Raw genomic sequence first — 23,418 nt, 5'->3', positions numbered from 1 at the left:
CAAGAAATAGAGGTAATGGACTGTTTTCTATAATATTCATGGTAAACAACTAAAAAAATATGTGTTGTGCTCAGTCTGCTGAAAATAACACAATATGATTTATTTGAGTAACAGAAAATGCATTAAATTGATGTTTAAACGACCGGAATAGTTGAGAAATGACATGCTATAAATCTTTACAGCATGTCATGTTAAGACTATTGACCCAGCACCACTGTGTGTTTTAACCCCTGCAATGGAATTAAACACACAGTAGAAATATCACTTGGGTCCTGAAGAGCACTGCTGGTCTTAAGCGGCTACCGCCTCAGCAGCTCTAGTTACACATGAGTTGTTTGACTAGCGCTGTGGGTTCAGAGCGGTACTTCTACTGTGTGTTTAACCCCCTTGTGTGAATTAGAGTATGTCATTTTCTTGCTATTATTGCCCCTTAAAGGGACAGTCAAGTCCAAAATAAACTTTTATGTTTTAAATAGGGCATGTGATTTTAAACAACTTTCCAATTTACTTTTATCACCAACTTTGTTCTCTTGGTATTCTTAGTTGAAAGCTAAACCTAGGAAGGCTCATATGATAATTTATAATCCCTTGAAGGCCACCTCTTTTCACATGCTTGTTTATTTGCTTTTCACAACAGGGGAGAGCTAGTTCATGTCAGCCATATAGATAACATTGCGAGCACGCCCGTGGCTTGTGGCAGATACTGCACTAATTGGCTAAAATGAAAGTCAATAGATAATAAATACAAAGTCATGTGATCAGGGGGCTGTCAGACAATGCTTAGATACAAGGTAATCACAGAGGTAAAATCTATATTATTATAACTGTGTTGGTTATGCAAAACGGGGGAATGGGTAATAAAGGGATTATCTATCTTTTTAAACAACAAAATTCTGGTGTTGACTGTCCCTTTAAATACAATGAGTGTAAAAGACCAAAAAGCTTCCTCACAAGGTGCAACGGTGTAAAATAAAAATATAGTTAAAATCACTCTTTTAAACTATGATACAAATACATAAAATACAATCACCAGAGCACACTTTTATGATTGCTAGGGAGCTAGCTGAACACATCAGGTGAGCCAATGACATGAGGCATATCTGTGCAGCCACCAATCAGCAGCTAGCTCCCAGTAGGTGCATTGCTGCCCCTAAACCTACCTGGGTATGCCTTTCAGCAAAAGAATAACAAAAATTGTTTAATTAAAGTTTTATTTTGACATTACTGTTCCTTAAATGCTATGTTTGCAATATATTTTATTCAAATATTTAGGAGCAAAAAAAACCAAACACATTCTCTTAAAATAAATGTTTGCCAATTATTGAGGATATCTGCACTTTAATTAAGCATTTAAGAAAAATTGTGAAGATTATTTTAATTATAAAGGCATATTTAACATTTCTATGGGTGTTGTTGCTTATAGGTGATAGGACACCATTTAGATTGTAGGTGCAACCTGACTCATAGCTATCGCTAAAATTAAAGGGACAGTAAACTCCAGAATTTTATTGTTTAAAAAGATAGATAATCCGTTTACTACTCATTCCCCTGTTTTGCATAACCAATATGGTTATATTAATACACTCTTTACCTCTGTGATTACCTTGTATCTAAGCCTCTGCAGACTGCCCCCTTATTTCAGTTCTTTTAACAGACTTGCATTTTAGCCAATTAGTGCACTCTTCATGGGTGTTAGCACAATGTCATCTATCGCACACATGAACGAATGCCCTCTAGCTGTGAAAAACTGTAAAAATACACTGAGATAAGTGATGGCCTTCAAGGGCTTAGACATTAGCATATGAGCATACCTAGGTTTAGCTTTTAACAAAGAAAATTGAGAGAAAAAAGCAAATCCGATTATTAAAAGTAAATTGGAAAGTTGTTTAAAATTGCATGCCCTATCTGAATCATGAAAGTTTCATTTTGACTAGACAGTCCCTTTAAAATCCTGCATTTTTGGCTTGATCACATTACATATCTATGAAGCTTCATTAATTTAGTGTTCAAAGTTAAATTTGTGCTTCCCCCTTTGGTGATACTTTCCATAGAGTCAAGGGTTTTAGGATATCCTAGTAGAGTAGAGTAAGCAATTCATTTTGTGATAAATACACTTGCACAGTTTAAAAGGACAGGAAGCACCTCAAGATTTTAAACTAAAATATTTAGTCATGTGCAGAAAAACAACTTTGCAAAATATTTTCATTATTTATTTTGCCCTCTTTTCATGCAGTTTAGCTCTGAAAATTGTGGATTTTCTTATTCTTAGAATACAAAAAGCACATAGACTTCTCAAGGCTAACCCTGCCACATACCTTTCCCTAAATGACTTCAGCAGATAACAACTGCTAGGTAATGCAGTCTATACTAATATGACAGTGGCTAGCCTTTTCTCAAGAACAAGGCAAGTAGAAGGTGGAGTTTGGCCATTGAAAACCAATTGCAGCAAACAAGATGCTAATGTTTAGACTTGACTGAATTTGTTATCCTATTGCAATACAACATAAATGTCTTGTAATTACAAGTTGTTTACTGTCCCTTTAAAAGTTCATATTGTCTTATTATTTGGAAGTATTGTTTCCTCAATAAGTGGTGTTGGCTAATACAATTATGTTTTTTGCCACCCGACTCACATTTCTCAGAGGAAAAGCAACTAGAAGCTGGGAATTGCTCCTGCACATATGGCAAAACCAGTAATTATCACAGAAGTAACTCTAGAAATGAACCTCTGGGGAGCTGGGGAGATCTTATAGTAACAGATGTGCTTATTGCAGCTTCTACTGTAAATAAAAACAGCAGCACAGGACCAGGAAATCCAATCTAGAAATCTGGATCTGATGAAAAGTCAGACAAGTGCAAAGGTTCTCGCCTGGTGCTCCCTCTAAGCCCTGGGAATGCAACTAAATGTAGACATGAGAAATATACCCAGATAGGAAGTCATCTAGCACAGCTGGACATAGCACACAACCCAAACATATATTTGTCACCAACTATTCTTATTAGAGAAGTGGCAGCGTTCCGAAACTTATGGAATTCTCTGTTCTGGAAAACACATTAGGCCAATGTAATAGATATTCAATTCTCAAAAAATTATAAATACAGAGAAAAATATATATATATATAAAACCACAACAGTAGGTACCTTCAGGCTTAAAGGGATGTATATTTTGTGAGTCATACAGAGCATACAATTTAAAAAAGTTTCCACTTTGTTCTCATAATATTCTTTCTTGAAAAAGATACCTAGGTAGACGTCTGGAGCACTACATGGTAGGAAATAGTGCTGCCCTCTAGTGGTCTTGCAAATGGATAACATTCTTGCAAAACTGCTGCCATATAGTGATCCAGAAATGTGCACGCTCCTGATCTTATCCCTGCTTTTCAGCAAAAGATACTAATAGTATTGAGAGAATTTGATAGTAGAAGTAAGTTAGAACGTTGTTTACAACTGCATGCTCTATGTGAATCATGGGCAAAAAATTGGATTTCATGTTAAGGGAGCAGCATGAAACAGTAAGCAATACTTCAAGTAAAGATAAAAGAATTCAGCTGCATAGTAACACTCATTTACACAATGAATACCAGAAAATGAAAATCAGTATTTGCCATGAGAATGCATAAGGCAACATTTAGATATATAGAAGAGAGATAGAGAGAGATAGATAGAGATAGAAATGTATTAGGTTAGACACAGTAAGACTTCTGGTGGTGCATACTCATTCCAAGGCAGCACAAGGCTGGATATTGTGCTTTTACTTAATACTATATCATCATGGGAGTGTGAGATAAATTACAATTTTCTGAGATTTGGGTTATTGCTTATAGGCAAAGAGAAAAGAGATAACCAAAAGGTAAGGCTTACCCCACAAAGCCATGAACACAGAGAAGAAGACTGTCGCTGGGTTATCAAAAAGATGGCTTGCTCGAGCAGTGGCACATGCTGAACTCATCTTCCAGTAATTACAGGTCTTGTCACAAAGGGGACACATAGTTATGTTGTACCGCTGGTCACACATCTCCATGCTGCAAAAAGGGGGAAAAAATAGTAGCAAGAACACTGGGAACCAAAGAAAACAGAATAGAGAGTGGGGTTAAAAGTGTCCAGATTTCACAACAGTTCAGTCATTCAGTTAAAGGGACAGTCTACTCCAGAATTTGTATTGTTTAAAAAGATAGATAATCCCTTTATTACCCATTCCCCAGTTTGCATAACCAACACGGTTATATTAATACACTTTTTAACCTCTGTGATTACCTTGTATCTAAACCTCTGCAGACCGCCTTCTTATCTTAGTGCTTTTGACAGACTTACATTTTTTGCCAATCAGTGCTGACTCCTAGGTAACTCCACAGGCGTGAACACAATGTTATCTATATGACACACATGAACTAGTGCTGCCTAGCTGCGAAAAACTGTCAAAATGCACTGAGATAAGTGGTGGCCTTCAAGGCATTAGAAATTATCAATGTCTACCTAGGTTTAGCTTTTAACAAAGAATACCAAGAGAACAAAGCAAATTTGATGATAAAAGTCAATTGGAAAGTTGTTTAAAATTGCATGCCCTATCTGAATCAATTTGACTAGATTGTCCCTTTAACCAATTCATCTTCCACTCTCATTATGATCTTGGAAATTTTGGAAAAAATTCCAAAAATATATAAACTGCAGTGATGCGAGTACCTATGATAAATAGGTACTTAAATTGCTCAGTTTATTCTCATAATGTGAAAGAGGAATTTTACACAATCTGACAAATATGATTTCACACTTCTTTCTGTTTAGTGAAAAGAAAACAAGAAAAAAAAGCAACTAAAATGGATGCTATAAACCAAAATCTTGTCCAGTGTAAAACTAAGTGCCAATGCAGATTTGTAATGTCCCTCAAACTCTTTATCTGTATCAGGTCTGTTTTTGTTCCTGGGCCCAATGAAGTAATAAAGGCTACCATTTTATTTTCATGGCTAGTTTTGTGAAACCCAAATTGTGTTATGCATATTTTACATTCCTATATTCTTCATATAGAAATACATGTAATTTGTATTATTATATATAGTGAGTATATATATATATATATATATATATATATATATATATATATATATATATATATATATATATATATATATATATATACCAAAATTCATTAAAATTATGGGGGGAGATAAAAAAACTGAAGTTAAAATCCTCCATGTCTCAAAATTAAATCAATGTAAATATTTGCATAGGAAATTAGCACATCTAGGCAAGATTCCCTGCTTGCTTTTTCCCAGAAATACTTAATATACAATGTTACCAATGCACAAGAGAATTCTGGGTAAGATATGCAAATTCACACGTCTTCCAAAAAGAATGAAACAGGCTGTCTAGTGAGTGATTTCTGGTTTGCTGCAATAATCCTGTTAAAAGGATCGCTGTGTTAAAACAGTATTTTGAAGCATATGCATATCTAATTTGCATATCTTACCCAGAATTCTCTTGTGCATTGGTAACATTGTACAGGGAGTGCAGAATTATTAGGCAAATGAGTATTTTGACCACATCATCCTCTTTATGCATGTTGTCTTACTCCAAGCTGTATAGGCTTGAAAGCCTACTACCAATTAAGCATATTAGGTGATGTGCATCTCTGTAATGAGAAGGGGTGTGGTCTAATGACATCAACACCCTATATCAAGTGTGCATAATTATTAGGCAACTTCCTTTCCTTTGGCAAAATGGGTCAAAAGAAGGACCTGACAGGCTCAGAAAAGTCAAAAATAGTGAGATATCTTGCAGAGGGATGCAGCACTCTTAAAATTTCAAAGCTTCTGAAGCGTGATCATCGAACAATCAAGCGTTTCATTCAAAATAGTCAACAGGGTCGCAAGAAGCGTGTGGAAAAACCAAGGCGCAAAAATAACTGCCCATGAACTGAGAAAAGTCAAGTGTGCAGCTGCCAAGATGCCACTTGCCACCAGTTTGGCCATATTTCAGAGCTGCAACATCACTGGAATGCACAAAAGCACAAGGTGTACAATACTCAGAGACATGGCCAAGGTAAGAAAGGCTGAAAGACGACCACCACTGAACAAGACACACAAGCTGAAACGTCAAGACTGGGCCAAGAAATATCTCAAGACTAATTTTTCTAAGGTTTTATGGACTGATGAAATGAGAGTGAGTCTTGATGGGCCAGATGGATGGGCCCGTGGCTGGATTGGTAAAGGGCAGAGAGCTCCAGTCCGTCTCAGACGCCAGTAAGGTGGAGGTGGAGTACTGGTTTGGGCTGGTATCATCAAAGATGAGCTTGTGGGGCCTTTTCGGGTTGAGGATGGAGTCAAGCTCAACTCCCAGTCCTACTGCCAGTTTCTGGAAGACACCTTCTTCAAGCAGTGGTACAGGAAGAAGTCTGCATCCTTTAAGAAAAACATGATTTTCATGCAGGACAATGCTCCATCACACGCGTCCAAGTACTCCACAGCGTGGCTGGCAAGAAAGGGTATAAAAGAAGAAAATCTAATGACATGGCCTCCTTGTTCACCTGATCTGAACCCCATTGAGAACCTGTGGTCCATCATCAAATGTGAGATTTACAAGGAGGGAAAACAGTACACCTCTCTGAACAGTGTCTGGGAGGCTGTGGTTGCTGCTGCACGCAATGTTGATGGTGAACAGATCAAAACACTGACAGAATCCATGGATGGCAGGCTTTTGAGTGTCCTTGCAAAGAAAGGTGGCTATATTGGTCACCGATTTGTTTTTGTTTTGTTTTTGAATGTCAGAAATGTATATTTGTGAATGTTGAGATGTTATATTGGTTTCACTGGTAAAAATAAATAATTGAAATGGGTATATATTTGTTTTTTGTTAAGTTGCCTAATAATTATGCACAGTAATAGTCACCTGCACACACAGATATCCCCCTAAAATAGCTATAACTAAAAACAAACTAAAAACTACTTCCAAAACTATTCAGCTTTGATATTAATGAGTTTTTTGGGTTCATTGAGAACATGGTTGTTGTTCAATAATAAAATTAATCCTCAAAAATACAACTTGCCTAATAATTCTGCACTCCCTGTATATTAAGTATTTCTGGGAAAAAGCAAGCGGGGAATCTTGCCTAGATGTGCTAATTTCCTATGCAAATATTTACATTGATATATATATATATATATATATATATATATATATATATATATATACACACACACATATACACAGTTATGCTCATAAGTTTATATACCCTAGCAGAATTTATCATTTCTTGGCCATTTTTCAGAGAATATGAATGATAACACAAAAACTTTTCTTTCACTCAAGGTTAGTGTTTGGCTGAAGCCATTTATTATAAATCAACTGTGTTTACTTTTTTAAAAATCATAATGACAACAGAAACTACCCAAATGACCCTGATGAAAAGTTTACATACCCTGGTGATTTTGGCCTGATAACATACACACAAGTTGACACAAAGGCTATTAAAGGTAACCATCCTCACCTGTGATCTGTTTGCTTGTAATTAGTGTGTGTGCATCAAAGGTCAATGAGTTTCTGGACTCCTGACAGACCCTTGCATCTTTCATCCAGTGCTGCACTGACATTTCTGGATTTTGAGTCATGGGAAAAGCAAAAAAGTTGTCAAAAGATCTGCGGGAAAAGGTAGTTGAACTGTATAAAACAGGAAAGGGATATAAAAAGATATCCAAGGAATTCAGAATGCCAATCAGCAGTGTTCAAACTCTAATCAAGAAGTGGAAAATGAGGGGTTCTTTTGAAACCAAACCACGGTCAGGTAGACCAACTAAAATTTCAGCCACAACTGCCAGGAAAATTGTTCCAGGTGCAAAGAAAAACCCACAAACAACTTTAGGTGAAATACAGGACTCTCTGAAAACATATGGTGTGGCTGTTTCAAGATGCACAATAAAGGAGACATTTGAAGAAAGATGGGCTGCATGGTCGGGTTGCCAGAAGAAAGTGATTACTACACAAATGCCACAAAGTATCCCGCTTACAATATGCCAAACAGCACAGAGAGAAGCCTCAAACCTTCTGGCACAAAGTCATTTGGAGTGATGAGACCAAAATTGAGTTTTTTGGCCACAACCATAAACGCTACATTTGGATAGGAGTCAACAAGGCCTATGATGTAAGGTACACCATTCCTACTGTTAAACACGGAGGTGGATCGCTGATGTTTTGGGGATGTGTTAGCTAAAAAGACACAGGAAATTTGTTCAGAATTGATGGCAAGATGAATGCAGTATGTTATCAAAAAATACTGGATAAAAATTTGCATTCATCAGCCCGGAAGCTGCGCATGGGACGCACTTGGACATTCCACAAGGCCAAGTCGACCTGTCATTGGCTACAGCAGAATAAAATGAAGGTTCTGGAGTGGCCATCTCAGTCTCCTGACCTCAATATCATTGAGTAACTCTGGGGAGATCTCAAACATGCAGTTCATGCAAAACAGGCCAAGAATTTACAGGAACTGGAGGCTTTTTGCCAGGAAGAATGGGCAGCTTTACCATCTGAGAAGATAAAGAGCCTGATCCACAAATACCACAAAAGACTTCAAGCTGTCATTGATGTTAAAGGGGGCAATACACGGTATTAAGAACTGGGGTATGTAAACTTTTGATCAGGGTCATTTGAGTAGTTTCTGTTGTCATTATGATTTAAAAATAGTAAACACTATTTTTAAATCATAATGACAACAGAAACTATCCAAATATCCTGGGATCATTTGCTCCATTCGTTAAATCATTTTGGTATTAAAGGACATTGTTTCAAATTCATCTCAAAGATCTATAGAAATCCATACTCTTCACCTCTTATAAATGGTGATCTTTCTGAAAAAATCTTTCTTGGGCGAGGCACGAGACAAGGGTGTCCGCTGTCTCCTTTGTTATTTAATATCTCAATTGAACCGTTTGCCATATGGTTACGTCAAGAACTTGTAGGAATTCGAAATGGCACAATAGCTTTTAAAATATCGCTCTATGTGGACGATTTGCTTATTTTTCTCGAAGACTATTAATTCTATCCCAAATATTCTCAAATCTCTGTAATTTTTTAGTTCCTTTTCGAGTTACAAAATTAATGTTAAAAAAAATGAGCTTTTGTGGTTTCAAAAAATTAGAGAGAGCTACTCTGATCATCCTTTTAAAAATTCGGAAAGTATTAAATATCTTGGTATCACACTCCATAAAAACCCTAATAAGTGGTATAAATTAAATTTTCCACCTGTATTTGAAAAAGTTATCGTAGATCTAAAAAACTGGGCCGCATTCCCTTTGTCTCTTTTAGCACAAATCAATTTAATTAAAACAATATTTCCCCGCATACTTTATCTACTTCAAAATCTCCCTTTACTCATCCCCAATAAAGAGCTTCGCAAATTTTACTCTGCATGCTCTCAATTTTTGTGTCAAGGGCGCAGGGCGCGTATGTCAATAGCAAAACTTTCACAAAATAAGATGGAAGGTGGCCTTGCCCTCCCTGATTATAAATTATATAATCTAACCACTCTAGGCAAAATTGCATTGGACTGGATCACAGAGGCAAATAACATTTCTTCAGTAGAGATGGAAAGTAATTTTTCATATCCCTTTTCATTAAAAGCCCTACTTATTATCATTTAAAAATATCATCATTGCCTGGCAAAGAAGTTGTAATAAATTGGGTATAGACTTTAGATTCTCTATTTCTTTACCGATTCAAGGTAACCCAGTTTACTCCTGGAATACACTGCTCTGTATACCGTGTATGGGCTCAAAAAGGACTTAAATATATTCAACAATTAGTGTCCCCCCATAGGTCACATTCTCTCCAAAAAATAACTTAACAAATATGTTTGATCTCCCCAGATATAGTTTATTTGCGCACTTTCAAGTACGCCATTACATTAATTCTCAAGACTATGGGTGGGATGACGGTTATCAATGGTTTGAGAAATGAGTGTATTAAAAAATTTGCAGCTGGCAAATGTACGATCGCCCTCTTATAAAATATTATGCTGGTCAAAAAAGGACAATTGCTCTTCTATAAATTATTAATTTTCTGGCTACATTTTTTCCTCATTTCGAATCTGCCAATATTAACCTCAGCTTTGCTGCACTTGGAAAATTAAATATCCCAGTTAGCTGGAAAGAATCCCATATTAAACTATTACAGAATGCATACCTAACTCCTGCAACACTATCTAAATTTTCCTTATCTACGAATCAACAGTGCCCGAAATGTCGTTTGGCAAATAATGATGTTCTACATATCAATTCTGGGGCAAAGTTAATCTTTGGTATGGAAAGCTTTATCAAGATAATTTCAAAATACAAGCTATTCATATAATTTTTCTTATCCACCCTAACCTAGTAATGATTAAACCAAAGAATATTAGTTCATTAAATACTATAATTTTGGTAACTAGACTTGATTTTGAAGAACTGGAAGGATGCGCGTCCACTTAAATTCTTCAATTTTCATAATCTCCTTCTTCAACAAATAGTTTTTTAATCATACAATACTTTTTTTTATTTTAGGGACAGGGCTGAAATTTTTTTTAACAACTGGAATCCTATACTCAAGTTATATCCATGTACGATACAAAAACGTATCCTAGCTCCCATAAGTTATTCAGAAGCTTACCATAATTTTTCTTTTAAAAAAGAAAAGTGTATAAGAAATCACAGTTCAATATACTATTGGAGATGATACTAGGCTTCTAACAACGATCTTGGAGGGGGGTGAGAGGTGGAGAGCAGAGAGTGGAATATTTTTTTAATTTTTTTTTATTATTTTTTTTGGTAATAGGTGTGTCAGTGGGAAAAACCTCCAACATGTGTACAGTTACATTTATTTTTATCATTTTAGTCACCATTTTAGGATTTGCTAGAATTAAAATGTTGTTTCTTTTTGTACAATAAAACATTGATTTAAAGGTTGATTTACTCTGCAAGGTGCAATATAAAAGTGAATGTACTATATTTTGTGTACACTGTTGGATATTAAATAAAAAAAAAAAAAAAAAAAATAGTAAACACAGTCAATTGATAAAAAATGGCTTCAGCCAAACACTAACCATGAGTGAAAAGTTTTTGTGTTATTCTCTGAAAAATGGCCAAGTCAGGGTATGTAAACTTATGAGCACAACTGTATGTGTATATATATATATATATATATATATATATATATATATATATATATATATATATATATATATACACTATATATAATAATAAAAATGAGATTTTTTTTCTATATGAAGAATATAGTAATGTAACAAATTATCTATCTATCTATATATATATATATATGTAGCATAGAGGTGATAGTTGAAGCCATAGCTGTTTACCCAGTGAAGAAGTGTAAATAGAGAAGAGTAGAGGACCCAGGACAGAGCCTTGAGGTACTCCAACAGACAGAGGCAAAAGAGAGGAGTCACCAGCAAAAGAGACTGAGAAGGATCTGTTAGAGAGATAAGAGTGAACCCAGGAGAGGGCAGTCTCACAGAGCCCAATAAAGCTGAGAATCCATAGGAGGAGGGGATGGTCAACAGTGTCAAAGGCAGCAAAGAGGTCAAGTAAGATGAGTATAGAGTAGTAGCCTTTGTTTTTTGCAGAACAGAGATTGTTAGTAACCTTGGTAAGGGCAGTCTCAATTGAGTGTTAGGGTAGTAAGCTAGATTGCAGTGGGTCGAGCAATGATTTGGAGGACAGGTAGTGAGTTAGTCGATCGAAAACTAGTTTTTCAAGGATTTTTGAACCTAGCAGGAGCAGTGATATGGGGTGGTAGTTTGCAGGAGAGTTAGGGTCAAGGGAGGGTTTTTTGAGGAAGGGGGTGACCTTTGCATGTTTGAAGGAGGCAGGGAATAAATTGGTAGATAGGGATAGGTTGAATATGTGAGTAAGAGCTGGAGTGAGTGTGGGAGACAGAGAAGGTATTAGATGTGAAGGAATAGGGTTAAATGGGCAGGTAGTGAGGAAGACAAAACGGAACCCACTTCACTCTCAGTGGTTTGGAGGAGGGTGAAGAGAGTGGCAGAGGGGGTGACTGGGAGCGAAGTTGGGAGATTGCAGGCTTATGTTGGGATGTTGCTTCAGATGGTAAGTGTTTAATTGAAAAAGTAGTCAGCCAGGTCTTGAGCACTGAATGCAGATGAAGGGGGTAGTGCAAGTGGGTATAGGAGAGAGTTGAAAATAGAGAAGAGTCATTTAGGGTTTGTAGAGTGAGTGCATATAAGAGAAGTCAGTTTGCTTAGCTAAGTGAAGGGCAGAGGTGTAAGAATAAATAATGAACTTCTAGTGGATGAAATCAGGTTCAGAGTGCGATTTCCTCCAGGCACGTTCAGCAGTGCGAGACTATTTTGTAGGTGGTGTGTTTGCTGAGAGTGCAAGGGCTGGAGCGGACGACGTGGGGCTTTGCTTAGTTGGGGAGGAGCAAGAGTGTCAAGTGCAGAGGAGAGAGTATTGTTATAGTGGGTTGTTGCAAGGTTGGGGAGGATAATATGGTAGTTTGGGGGAGGCATTTTTGAATAAGGTTTGAAAGCTGGAGAGGATCTACAGTGTGCAGATTTCTACAGGTGCGGGGGCAAAGGGGAGGATGAAGGTTTAGCCTGTAAATTAAGATTAAAGGTGAGCAGATGGTGGTCTGAGATGGAAAATGGGCGACAGGCAACATCAGAGAGAGAGAGATAGGAGAATACCAGATCAATAGAGTGTCCATTGCGGTGAGTAGGGTGGATTGTGAGTGAGAGAAGTTTAGAGAGGTGTATATATATATATATATATATATATATATATATATATACACATACACACACACACACACACACATATATATACACACACATACATACATACATACATATATACACACACACACAAAGTATCTAGAATATTTTTTATTATTAATATACTATATGTAATATTTCAATAACGCACGTAACCGAAGCTCGCTACGCATATTTTACATTCCTATGTTTTTCAGATAGAAAAAAAAATAATTTTTATTAATAAACATATATTTCTATAAACATTTGATAATGTGAAATATATATCTATACCTATATATCTATTAGGGATGGGCGAATGTTTCTAAAAATTCGAAATTTAAAACGAATGTTGATAGATTCGTTCGTTGAAATTGAATTTCGAATGTTTATATAACATTCGCAAATTCTATTTTTGAATTTTCGTTTTCGAATTTTTCAATAAAATTCGAAAATATTTGTTTGAATAATAGAATGTTTAGCTATGTATTCATTCAATTTCGAAATGTAATATTCAAATTCGAATGTGACATTCGAATTCGAATGTGACATTCAAATTTTAAATAGTATTTCTAGTCTACAACTGTGTTTAATAAATGTAATATTCGAATGCCACATTCAAATTTGAATGTCACATTCGAATTTGAAATAGTATTTCTAGTCTAATACTGTGTTTTAAATGTGATATTCGATTTGAATGTGACATTCGAATTTGAAATAGTATTTCTAGTCTAATACTGTGTTTTATAAATGTAATATTCCAATTCGAATGTGACATTCGATTAGCATGTGATATTCGATTAGAATGTGACATTCAAAATAGTTTTTCTAGTCTACAATTGTGTTTTATAAATGTAATATTCCAATTTGAATGTGATATTCGAATGTAACATTCAAATTCGAATGTTACATTCAAATTCAAATGTGACATTCGAATTCGAATGTGACATTCGAAAACTGTAAATAACATTTGAAAATCAAATTTTTAAGAATATTCGTTCTTATCAACATTCTATTATGTAAATCGAATTTCTACAATAACATTCGTTCTAACATTCGAATTCGGATATAAACACATTCGCCCATCCCTAATATCTATAGGAACAGATATACAGGTATATACAGATAAATAGAAATATGTGTAAAAAATAACCTGTCCTGTATGTAAAGAACACTGGAATGTGAAAATGTAACTCCTGTTGGGTTAGCACACGAGTGATAAGTATTTATTGAAGTCTATGGGGCGAATGCGTTTGTGAAGTTGCTTTATCTGAGGTCCTCAAGTTTCACTCACGTGCACACTTTTGACTTCAAATTTCAATACGTGCGCTACCCGACATGTGCAAAAAAGCTTACTTCTAGAAAAGTTGATGCTCGAGTGCGAGTGCTACATAGCGTGCCAATTGTAATCTAGCCCTAATTGTGCTCAGCCTGCAGTTCTGGTGTACACTGAAATACCAGCCCAAAACCCTATACCTTGGTATGTTCTCATCCACTGTTGCACATCCATACAAGAATACTATAATCCCCACAACAGATGCTGGGATGAGCATTTGCGTGTAAACTCCAAGCCAGGCAAAGTACAGCGCAATCTTCTCCCCAAAATATTTCCTAAGAAAGAGAACAAAAGCGTAAATGAAGCTCCATTTATTATGCAGAAGGGACAAAACTTCTAAGAGTAAGACACAAATCACTCATTTAAAAAGAAAGTACTTCAAAGCCAGGGCCAAGAAAACTCAAACCAACAAGTTTAGCACAAAATAAAGATCTTACCTGACCAGGTCAATAGGTTGGTATTTGTAGAACACCCCATAACTTGCCCATTCATCAGAGAGGAGCTGAAAAGGAAAGTTACAGATCAACGATTTAGAAGAGCAAGGGGTCGATTTATCAAGCTACGGCTGACAGGGGCATACATATCCACCCCTGTCCACTGCAGCTCGCCTCTGGCGGGTTGAATTTCGCTGCCAGAATTCAGCATTGAACCAGAATGCTATTTTGCTCTCTTGTGCAATGTCGCCCCCTGCCCGAACACAGCCAATCACGTGCAGGCAAGAGCTGTCAATTTCCCCGGTCGGACGAGACTGGAGAGATTGAAATTCTCCACCTAAGAGATTAGGGAAGCAGCGTTCTGATGACCACTGCTTTATAAATACGGACTGCAGGTTCTCTTGTGCGAACCTGCAGTCCTAGAGGGGCGAAGGCTTTGCTAAACCGACCATCAAATGTCTGAGAGGTTGATAAGGTTCTCCATTTGATCAGGAAAAATAAACACAAACTATTATCGGCTTCCAGTGTTTGAGAGTGGCCAATAAGAATGGGGATGATTTATGCTCATGGTATTCTATTTGGTTTGGTTCTTGTAAAACGCTGGGATTTACTTTCACTTTAATGATTTGTAAAACTACTTTAAAACCTGGGAGATTATTATCTGATCTTAAAGGGACAGTAAGGTAAAAATTAAACTAAAATGTATTGGACAGAGCATAATATTTTGTTAAAGAATGATCCTAGGAGAGCAAAAAAAGTATGCATGTGTCTTTATCCATCTGCTTTGCAACAATTTTATAGCAATGTTATACCTGGTTGCAAACACTGCTACTGTAAACTGCAAGAGACAGATGCATGCTCCTAAGCTATCAGCCTACTTAGCTTTACTTTTCAATAAAGGCTGCCAAGAGAACGCAAATTAGATAACTGAAGTTAGTTGCAAAGTTCTTTAAAAATTGTATGCTCTATCAATCATTTAATTGTGGCCAGTGAGGGCCATTTTTAAATGAGTGTGACCTATGATCTAAAGCAATCAATTCGTTTGTTTAGGAAATATGCAGTAGTTTGAAGAAAACCTAGGTTACATGTGACAAGCATAAGAGGTGTTTTATGTCCCTTTAAAAGTGACTCTCTCTTTAATTCCATTCACAAAAGGGACACCTAGATCACTATTCCCTGAAAGCTCTGTTCCCCCCCACCCCGTCACTTCAGTCAGGATGTTTATACATCATGTGAAATCTGGAGACAACTTTCGCATCTGCTTATTGTCCGGGGATGCTAGCTAGAACATAGTTAGAAGAAAATCTCCTTAGAAGAAAACTTCCTTACAAAATATGAATTAAAGTGTAATGTTAAGGTAAGGGATAATAAACTACACTGCAGAAACAAGAGGCACAGCATTAACCATCAAACTAACAGCTTTACATTTTTGTGAAGCAGATAATTCACTGTAACTTACCTTACGATCATTTGGCTCAGCGTCATTTTCATAGTCACCCTAAAGATAAAATTAACTGCTTAATATTCTCAATCCATTTACTAACCTTAATCAATATAGCTCCACCCAGGAATGGTCCTAGATCACTGGTTTTCAAACCTGTCATCAGACCTCCCCAACAGGCCAGGTTTTCAGTATTACCTTGGAGGAGAGCAGGTACAATAATCATGTTTATTAATCAGCTGATTATTTCACCTGTTCTCCAGTTCAGATATCCAAAAAATGTGGCCTGTTAGGGAAGCCTGAGGGCAGGTTTGAAAACCAGTGTCCTAGACCATGGAATTTAGTGGGTGCTAACAATGCTACACGTGAGACCTCCTAACACCTGTCTTATTTATTTAAAATTCGCTTAACTACTTTTACTTCATCCCCTTTCCTGGATAGAACACTGAACATGCATAAAATGAGGTTACAAATCCCGCCTGGCGTCCACTTAGAAGTAACAGCGGCTACACCAATCAATGGCACCAGCACACAGTAGATACAGTCTATTTTTATAGAAGACTTTAAAGAAAATAAGATGGTAAAACCAGAGTTTAAGTTTTTTATCAAACGTTTAAAAGCAAGGAAACTCCTAACTCACTGCGCTCACTCCCCCCCCCCCTTGGTAGCTTTGCATGACATCATCAAATAAAATCACTAGTGATGTAGCCATACAATAAGAGGGTGCAGTTTAAGATAGGAATTTCCTTGTTTTTGAACATTTGATAGCAAGTAGGTCAGAATGCTGAAAAAGGGGGTAATAATGAATTTTAGGAGCATTAACAAATGTTTTGAGTAGATACCAAGGCTATCCAAAGACATTCCTCTAGTTCAGTGGCCTCAAAGTAAAGGCCCTGGGGCCTAATGCGGCCCTCAAAATAGTTTAATCTGGCCCTCACTTGTTTATTAGATAAATTAATAATTTGGGCCCTGTCAATGTTTATAGGGTTGAGGTGTAACACGATGTTCTCTATAGGCACTTATAAGATAAATATAAAGACAAACATGCATTGTCTAGTGTAGACTTCCATTATGCACTGCTTGGAGAAATGTCACTTTTTATTCAGTTCCAGAATGATGACTTCACTTGGCACTCACAAGATACAGATTCACTTTGTATGTCTAATGTGGCTACAGTTCCTACCATGCACTACTTCTTTGTGCAGAAAATGGTCCCCTTGGAATTGGGTGGTACAATCTCCCTAGTAGAGTGTGTTCATTACTAAAGGAGAGAGGCGTCTTGTTGTGAGTGGGCTAGATGGGGTCTCTGTATTGGGAATGTAAAACCATATAGCTTACTTTAAAAAAATCTGCCAAGGATTCTCTTTTTCTATAACGTGATAAACATGGATTATAAACACAAAATAAACTTGCTTAGGCATACTCACATCATGCAAGGGGTAAGCTGCACTGTACACTCCATTAGCAAGTAAACTGGTTATTCCTAGTAAAAACATAATAATAATAATAATAATTGTTAATGGAATATAGAGATAAGGACACATATGAACAAAATGTCACTTTAGTGATATTACTTATATGTGAAAACAAGAAAAACAAAATGTATGCTCACCTGATAAATTTCTTTCATTCCGGACATGGAGAGTCTACTATATCATTCCAATTACTAGTGGGATATTCAACTCCTTTCCAGCAGGAGGAGGCAAAGAGCACCCCAACAAAGCTGTTAAGTGTAACTGCCTTACCCATAACCCCCCCAGTCATTCAGACGAAGGAAATGGAAAAAAGGAAGAAACACAAGGGTGAAAAAGGTGCCTGAGGTTTACTAAAAAAAAACTGCTGAATTATAATTAAAAAAGAGGGCGGGGGGGGCGTGTCCAAGCAGCGTTCTGAACAGGACGCACACTCTGGGAGCTCTGAGCAGAGATTTCAGTAATCCGCCGATTATTGTCATATAACAGCAAGTTATGAGTTTATAAATTACAGATTGTACAGTGTGGTCACTAGCGACCAAGCATTTAATCTTCTTGTTGTCTGCATGACGCTGGGGCTACAGTTTGGAGAATAAGGCCTAAGGCGGCGGCCTAATACTAGGCATTCACCTCCCCCCCGGGAAGAGCCGGGTTATCAGTGCTGCCAGGGAGACCGGCTTACTGAACTCTTCGCACTCTAACATAGATAGGATTACAGCCGAGCACAATATCAAGTCTGAAGTGGTGCTATCATCCTACTCTCGCATCCAGCAAACTACCAAGACATCTTTGCTCAACGGGGCAAGTTAACACATAGCCGGAATTTAAGTATCCTTGAAAGATGGTGACTATGTATGATACAAAGAAATTGATAAAGTATGACCTTCACTTTGCAAATCTTGAGAGGCTTATGGAAAATCTTGCAGAGAGAGCCCCATTTGACGCTCTGATGAAAAAGCTCTGTACCGCTGACAAGTTAATAACAGCTCCTAAGGAGGATATGAAAATTACCTCTCAAGATGGCGCCATAAGGATCGTGCACGCATCAGAGGAATTACAGTCGCTGCAGAGGCCCACTCTGCCTAAACCTACAAACGATAGGCCAGAGAGATCATTATCAGATGTGGGGCAAGAGGTTGACCACACTGGCGCACCCGACATCGTTGCCGGACATATGAAGGGGCTTCCCCAAGCAAAAGCGCATCACGCGGTTGCCACAGCGCCGCTCCGGCAGAAACGATCCAGGAGATCTCATCAGGCCTCTTTCCCGACTCAAAGTCTGACTCCAGCGGGGCATAAAAAGGGGGCTTCCCGAGATCGAAAGGTTTACAGAGGAGGCCTCGGGGACCTAGATGGGCTTCAATGCCCCACACAGTTCGAGCTCCACTCGGAGCTACAGCTTGATGGTAGCCCAATACGACCATGGCCCGGGGAGACCCGGTGTGACGGACTTGCACAAGGAAAAAGGCTGCACAATTCAGAAGCGGGACAGTATGATCAGGCTATTACTGGAGGGTGAAAGTGACTTTACTCACCTCTGAGGACATTAAACCCTCGAGATGCAAAATGCAGTAACTATGCAAAGTTATGTTAACCGGTTTTTATTATGTTGCATGATATATAGTATATATAGCACTTGTGTTTGCCCTCTTTGTTATTCAGTTTTTGTATTGCTCATGCCAATTTACTGGGGATAACTGATTTATTGTGAAAATGAGAAGTATGCAGCCCCCTCTCTGTGGCTTGCGGCCGGGGCCGCGGAGCAGGGGACGATGAACTAGTGCCGCTCAAGCATAAAAAGTTATTATTTAAACAACTAGTCAACAGTAGTTCACCACAAATGTCTTATAGTCTAACCTCACGATATAATATACCCCTTCTTAATCGTCAACATCCATAACTAATTAAAATGGAGGAAAAGAGGGCATTCCCTCGAGATAAGATCAGCAGTGATGCGAGATGATATACTCAAATACTTTTTTATTTATTATATATAAGATTAACTATTAGCTCGGTCTGGGTCCTTAATTTATTTGGTTTGCAATATTTGGTCCCCACTCCTATCACCTCAGTATGTTTTTTCTTATCTTATTTTTCTCTTAACTCCTTGTTTAGTTTGTTTTTTGTTCTTTTAAATCATTGTTTAGTCTGTTTTTCATATGTATAACCCCCACATTGTCTATATACACACAGTGCCCAAAAGTGTCCCATTTAAAAAGTTGGGGCAAACTCAAGGTTCAATAACTAATACTCATTGCTTTGTTTTATCTTCTTATTTTTAGATTCCTTTAATAAGACAGTGAAATTTGAGTATTACATAATTCATAATTATTGCATGGTCCTAACAATGTGAAATGCCTTTTCGCAACTTTTTCTGATATATTCCATGTATTTTTAAGATCTGCTGTAAATCCTCGTTATCTCAATAAAGCTCTTTGAAAATAAAAAAATAAAAAAAATAAAAAAAAAAAGGGCGGGGTCATGGACTCTCCATGTCTGGAAATAAATTTATCAGGTAAGTATAAATTTAGTTTTCTTTCCTATGAGATGGAGAGTCCACAACGTCATTCCAATTACTAGTGGGAACCAATACCCAAGCTAGAGGACACAGAATGAACAGGGAGGGAGGAAAAGGCAGGAGGACCTAATTAGAAGGCACTACCGCTTGTAGAACCTTTCCCCCAAAAAAAGCCTCAGCAGAGGCAAAAGTATCAAATTTGTAGAATTTGGAAAAAGTATGCAAAGTGGACCACATTGATTGCCGCCTTGCAAATCTGTCCACAGAAGCTTCATTTTTAAAAGCCCAAGAGGAGGAGACAGCTCTAGTGGAATGAGCCGTAACTCTCTCAGGAGGCTGCTGTCCAGCAGTTTCATACGCCAAACGAATCAAACTTTTCAACCAGAGAGACAGAGTAGTAGAAGTGGCCTTCTGACCCTTACACTTTTCAGAAAAAAGAACAAACAGGGAAGAAGATTGCCTAAAATCCTTAGTAGCCTTTAAGTAAAATTTTAGAGCCTTCACAACATCCAAGTAATGCAAAAGACGTTCCTTTTGAGAAGAAGGATTAGGACAAAAAGAAGGAACAACAATTTCCTGATTAATGTTATGATTCAAAACCACCTTATGGAGAAACCCCAATTTGGTACGAAGGAACGCTTTATCATCATGAAAAATAAGATATGGGGAATCACACTGTAAAGCCAAAAGCTCAGATACTCTAGAAACAGAAGAAATGGTAACAAAAAACAAAACTTTCCAGGATAACAGTTTTATATCAACAGAATGCATTGGCTCAAACGGAGCCTACCGCAAACCTTTAAGGCTCCACGGGGGAGCAACAGGTTTAAACACAGGCCTGATTCTAACCATGGCCTGTAGAAAAGGCTTGATCCTCTGGTAGATATGCCAGACATTGTGCAAAAGGATAGATAATGCAGAAATCTGACCCTTTTGAGTACTGACCAATAAACCCTTATCCAGACCATCCTGAAGAAAAGACAAAATCCAGGGAATTCTCAGCCGGCTCCATGAGAATCCCTTAGACTCACACCAATAAAGATATTTACTCCACATCTTAAAGGAATTCTTGCAAGTAACCAGTTTTCAAGCCTGAATCATAGTTTCAATGCCCGCTTCAGAAAACCCACGTTTGGACAGAACTAGGTGTTCAATCTCCAAGCAGTTAGTTTCAGAGAATCTAGGTTTGGATGGAGGAAAGGCCCCTAAAATAGAAGGTCCTTCCTCAGAGGTAACCTCCAAGGAGGAAGAGATGACATGCTCACGAGATCCGTGAACCAGATCCTTTGAGGCCATGCAGGAGCTATTAGAATCACTGATGCTCTCTCCTGTTTGATACGAGCAATGACTCGTAGAAGGATAGCAAATGGAGGAAACCGATAAATCAGAGAAAACCTCCAAGAACCGCTAGAGCATCTATAAGAGTGGCCTGAGGATCTCTTGACCTTGAATTGTACCTTGGAACCTTGGCCTTTTGCCGGGGCGCCATCAGATCCAACTCTGGAACCCCCCACTTGAGGGTTATCTGAGAGAACACCTCCAGATGGAGAGCCCCCGCCCAGGGACGAAAGGTCTGTCTGCTCAGAAAATCCATTTCCCAGTTGTCCACTCCTGGGATGTGGATGGCAGATAGGAGACAATCATGTGCTTTCACCCAATGTAGAATGCGAGTCACCTCCTTCATGGCTAAGGAGCTCCGAGTCCCTCCCTGGTGGTTGATGTAAGCCACTGAGGTGATGTTGTCCAATTGGAATCTTATAAACCGGACCAATGACAGTTGAGGCCACGCTGATAGGGAAGATAGCTCTCAACTCCAAGATGTTTATGGGAAGAGAGGACTCTTCCTGAGACCACAGACCCTGAGCCCTTAGAGGGCCCCACAAACAGCTCCCCAGTCCGACGGGCTGGCACCCGTAGTCACAATTTCCCAGAAGGTCTCTGAAAGAAAGTGTCCCAAGACAGATGTTCCTGTGACACCCACCACAAGAGAGAGTCTCTTGTTAAAGGGTCCAGATTTATTCTCTGAGATAAATCTGAATGATCTCTGTTCCAGTGATGGAGCATACATAGCTGCAGCGGTCGAAGATGGAACCGTGCAAAAAGAATGATGTCCATGGATGCCACCATCAGACCAATCACCTCCATGCATTGGGCCACAGATGGATGAAAGGCAGACTGGAGAGAGAGGCAGGAAGCAAGAATCTTGTCTTTTCTGATCTCCATCAGAAAAATCTTCATGGACAGGGAATCAATTAAAGTCCCTAGGAAACACACTTTGGTAGATGGAAAAAGAGAACTTTTTTTCCAAATTCACCTTCCACCCATGGGAACGAAGAAAAGACAACAGCATCGCTTTATGAGTTTGGGCTAGTTGAAAAGATGACTCCTGAACCAAGATGTCTTCTAGATAAGATGCCACAGCAATTCCCTTGGATCTGATCATAGCCAATAGCACTCCCAGAACCTTTGTGAATATTCTGGGAGCCGTGGCCAGACCAAATGGAAGTGCAACAAATTGGAAGTGCTTGTCCAGAAATGTAAACCTCAGATACTGATAGTGTTCCCTGTAAATGGGAACATGAAGGTATGCGTCCTTCAGGTCTATGGTTGTCATAAACTGACCTTCCTGTAGCAAAGGAAGAATGGAACGAATAGTTTCCATCTTAAAGGACGGAATCCTGAAGTATTTGTTGATGCACTTGAGGTCTAGAATGGGCCGAAAAGTTCCCTCCTTTCTTGGAACCACAAATAGATTTGAATAGAATTCTAGACCCTGTTCTTCTAGAGGGACAGGAACAATTACTCCCAGAGAGTTTAGGTCTTTTACACAGTAAAATAAGGCTTCTTTACTTGGTTTGAGGATAATCTTGACAGGAGAAATCTGCCCCTTGGAGGGAAAGACTTGAACTACATTCTGTAACCCTGGGATACTATGTCCATCGCCCAAGGGTCTGGGACATCGCGTATCCAGGCTTGACTAAAAAGAGAAAGCCTGCCCCCACCTGATCTATACTGGAATTGGGGGCGGAATCTTCATTCTGATTTAGATTCACTAGAAGGTTTCTTGATTTGTTTTCCCTTGTTCCAGGGCTGGTTGGATTTCCAAGATGATCTGGGTTGATCTGGTTTTGAAGAAGAAGAGGAGGACTTTTGTCCCTTAGAGTTAAGAAAAGAACGAAAATTAGAAGTCTGATGACCTCTAGTTCTATTTTTCTTGTCCTGAGGTAGGAAAGATCCCTTTCCACCTGTAATCTCTGAAATGATCTCTGCCACACCAGGTCCAAACAGGGTCTTTCCCTTGTAGGGTAAAGCCAAAAGTTTGGCCTTAGAGAAAACAGCGGCCAACCAAGACTTTCACCACAGAACCCTGAGAGCTAGAACCGTGAAGCTAGACATCTGAGCTCCCAGACAAATTATCTGCATATTGGCATCACAGATACAAGTATTGCCCAATTTGAGAGC

At 38.2% G+C, this 23,418-nt stretch overlaps 1 protein-coding gene across 7 annotated transcripts in view; it reads right to left on the bottom strand.

The window, feature by feature from the left end:
• Positions 1 to 23,418, bottom strand: part of ANO1 (anoctamin 1) — a 311,489-nt gene that overhangs the window by 55,729 nt on the left and 232,342 nt on the right. For all 7 annotated transcript variants that reach the window (XM_053720573.1, XM_053720571.1, XM_053720575.1 and 4 more), the window contains 5 exons: positions 17,394 to 17,449; positions 15,985 to 16,023; positions 14,529 to 14,593; positions 14,232 to 14,366; positions 3,863 to 4,023 (listed from right to left, as the gene is read on the bottom strand). In XM_053720573.1, coding sequence (XP_053576548.1) covers positions 3,863 to 4,023; positions 14,232 to 14,366; positions 14,529 to 14,593; positions 15,985 to 16,023; positions 17,394 to 17,449 — 456 coding nt within the window. The remainder of the gene's footprint in view (positions 1 to 3,862; positions 4,024 to 14,231; positions 14,367 to 14,528; positions 14,594 to 15,984; positions 16,024 to 17,393; positions 17,450 to 23,418) is intronic.

This window comes from Bombina bombina, chromosome 7 (genome assembly GCF_027579735.1).
Source record: "Bombina bombina isolate aBomBom1 chromosome 7, aBomBom1.pri, whole genome shotgun sequence".
Taxonomy (NCBI): Eukaryota; Metazoa; Chordata; class Amphibia; order Anura; family Bombinatoridae; genus Bombina; species Bombina bombina.
The sequence above is the reverse complement of the archived record's forward strand: the minus strand, read 5'-3'. Positions and strand labels throughout refer to the sequence as shown.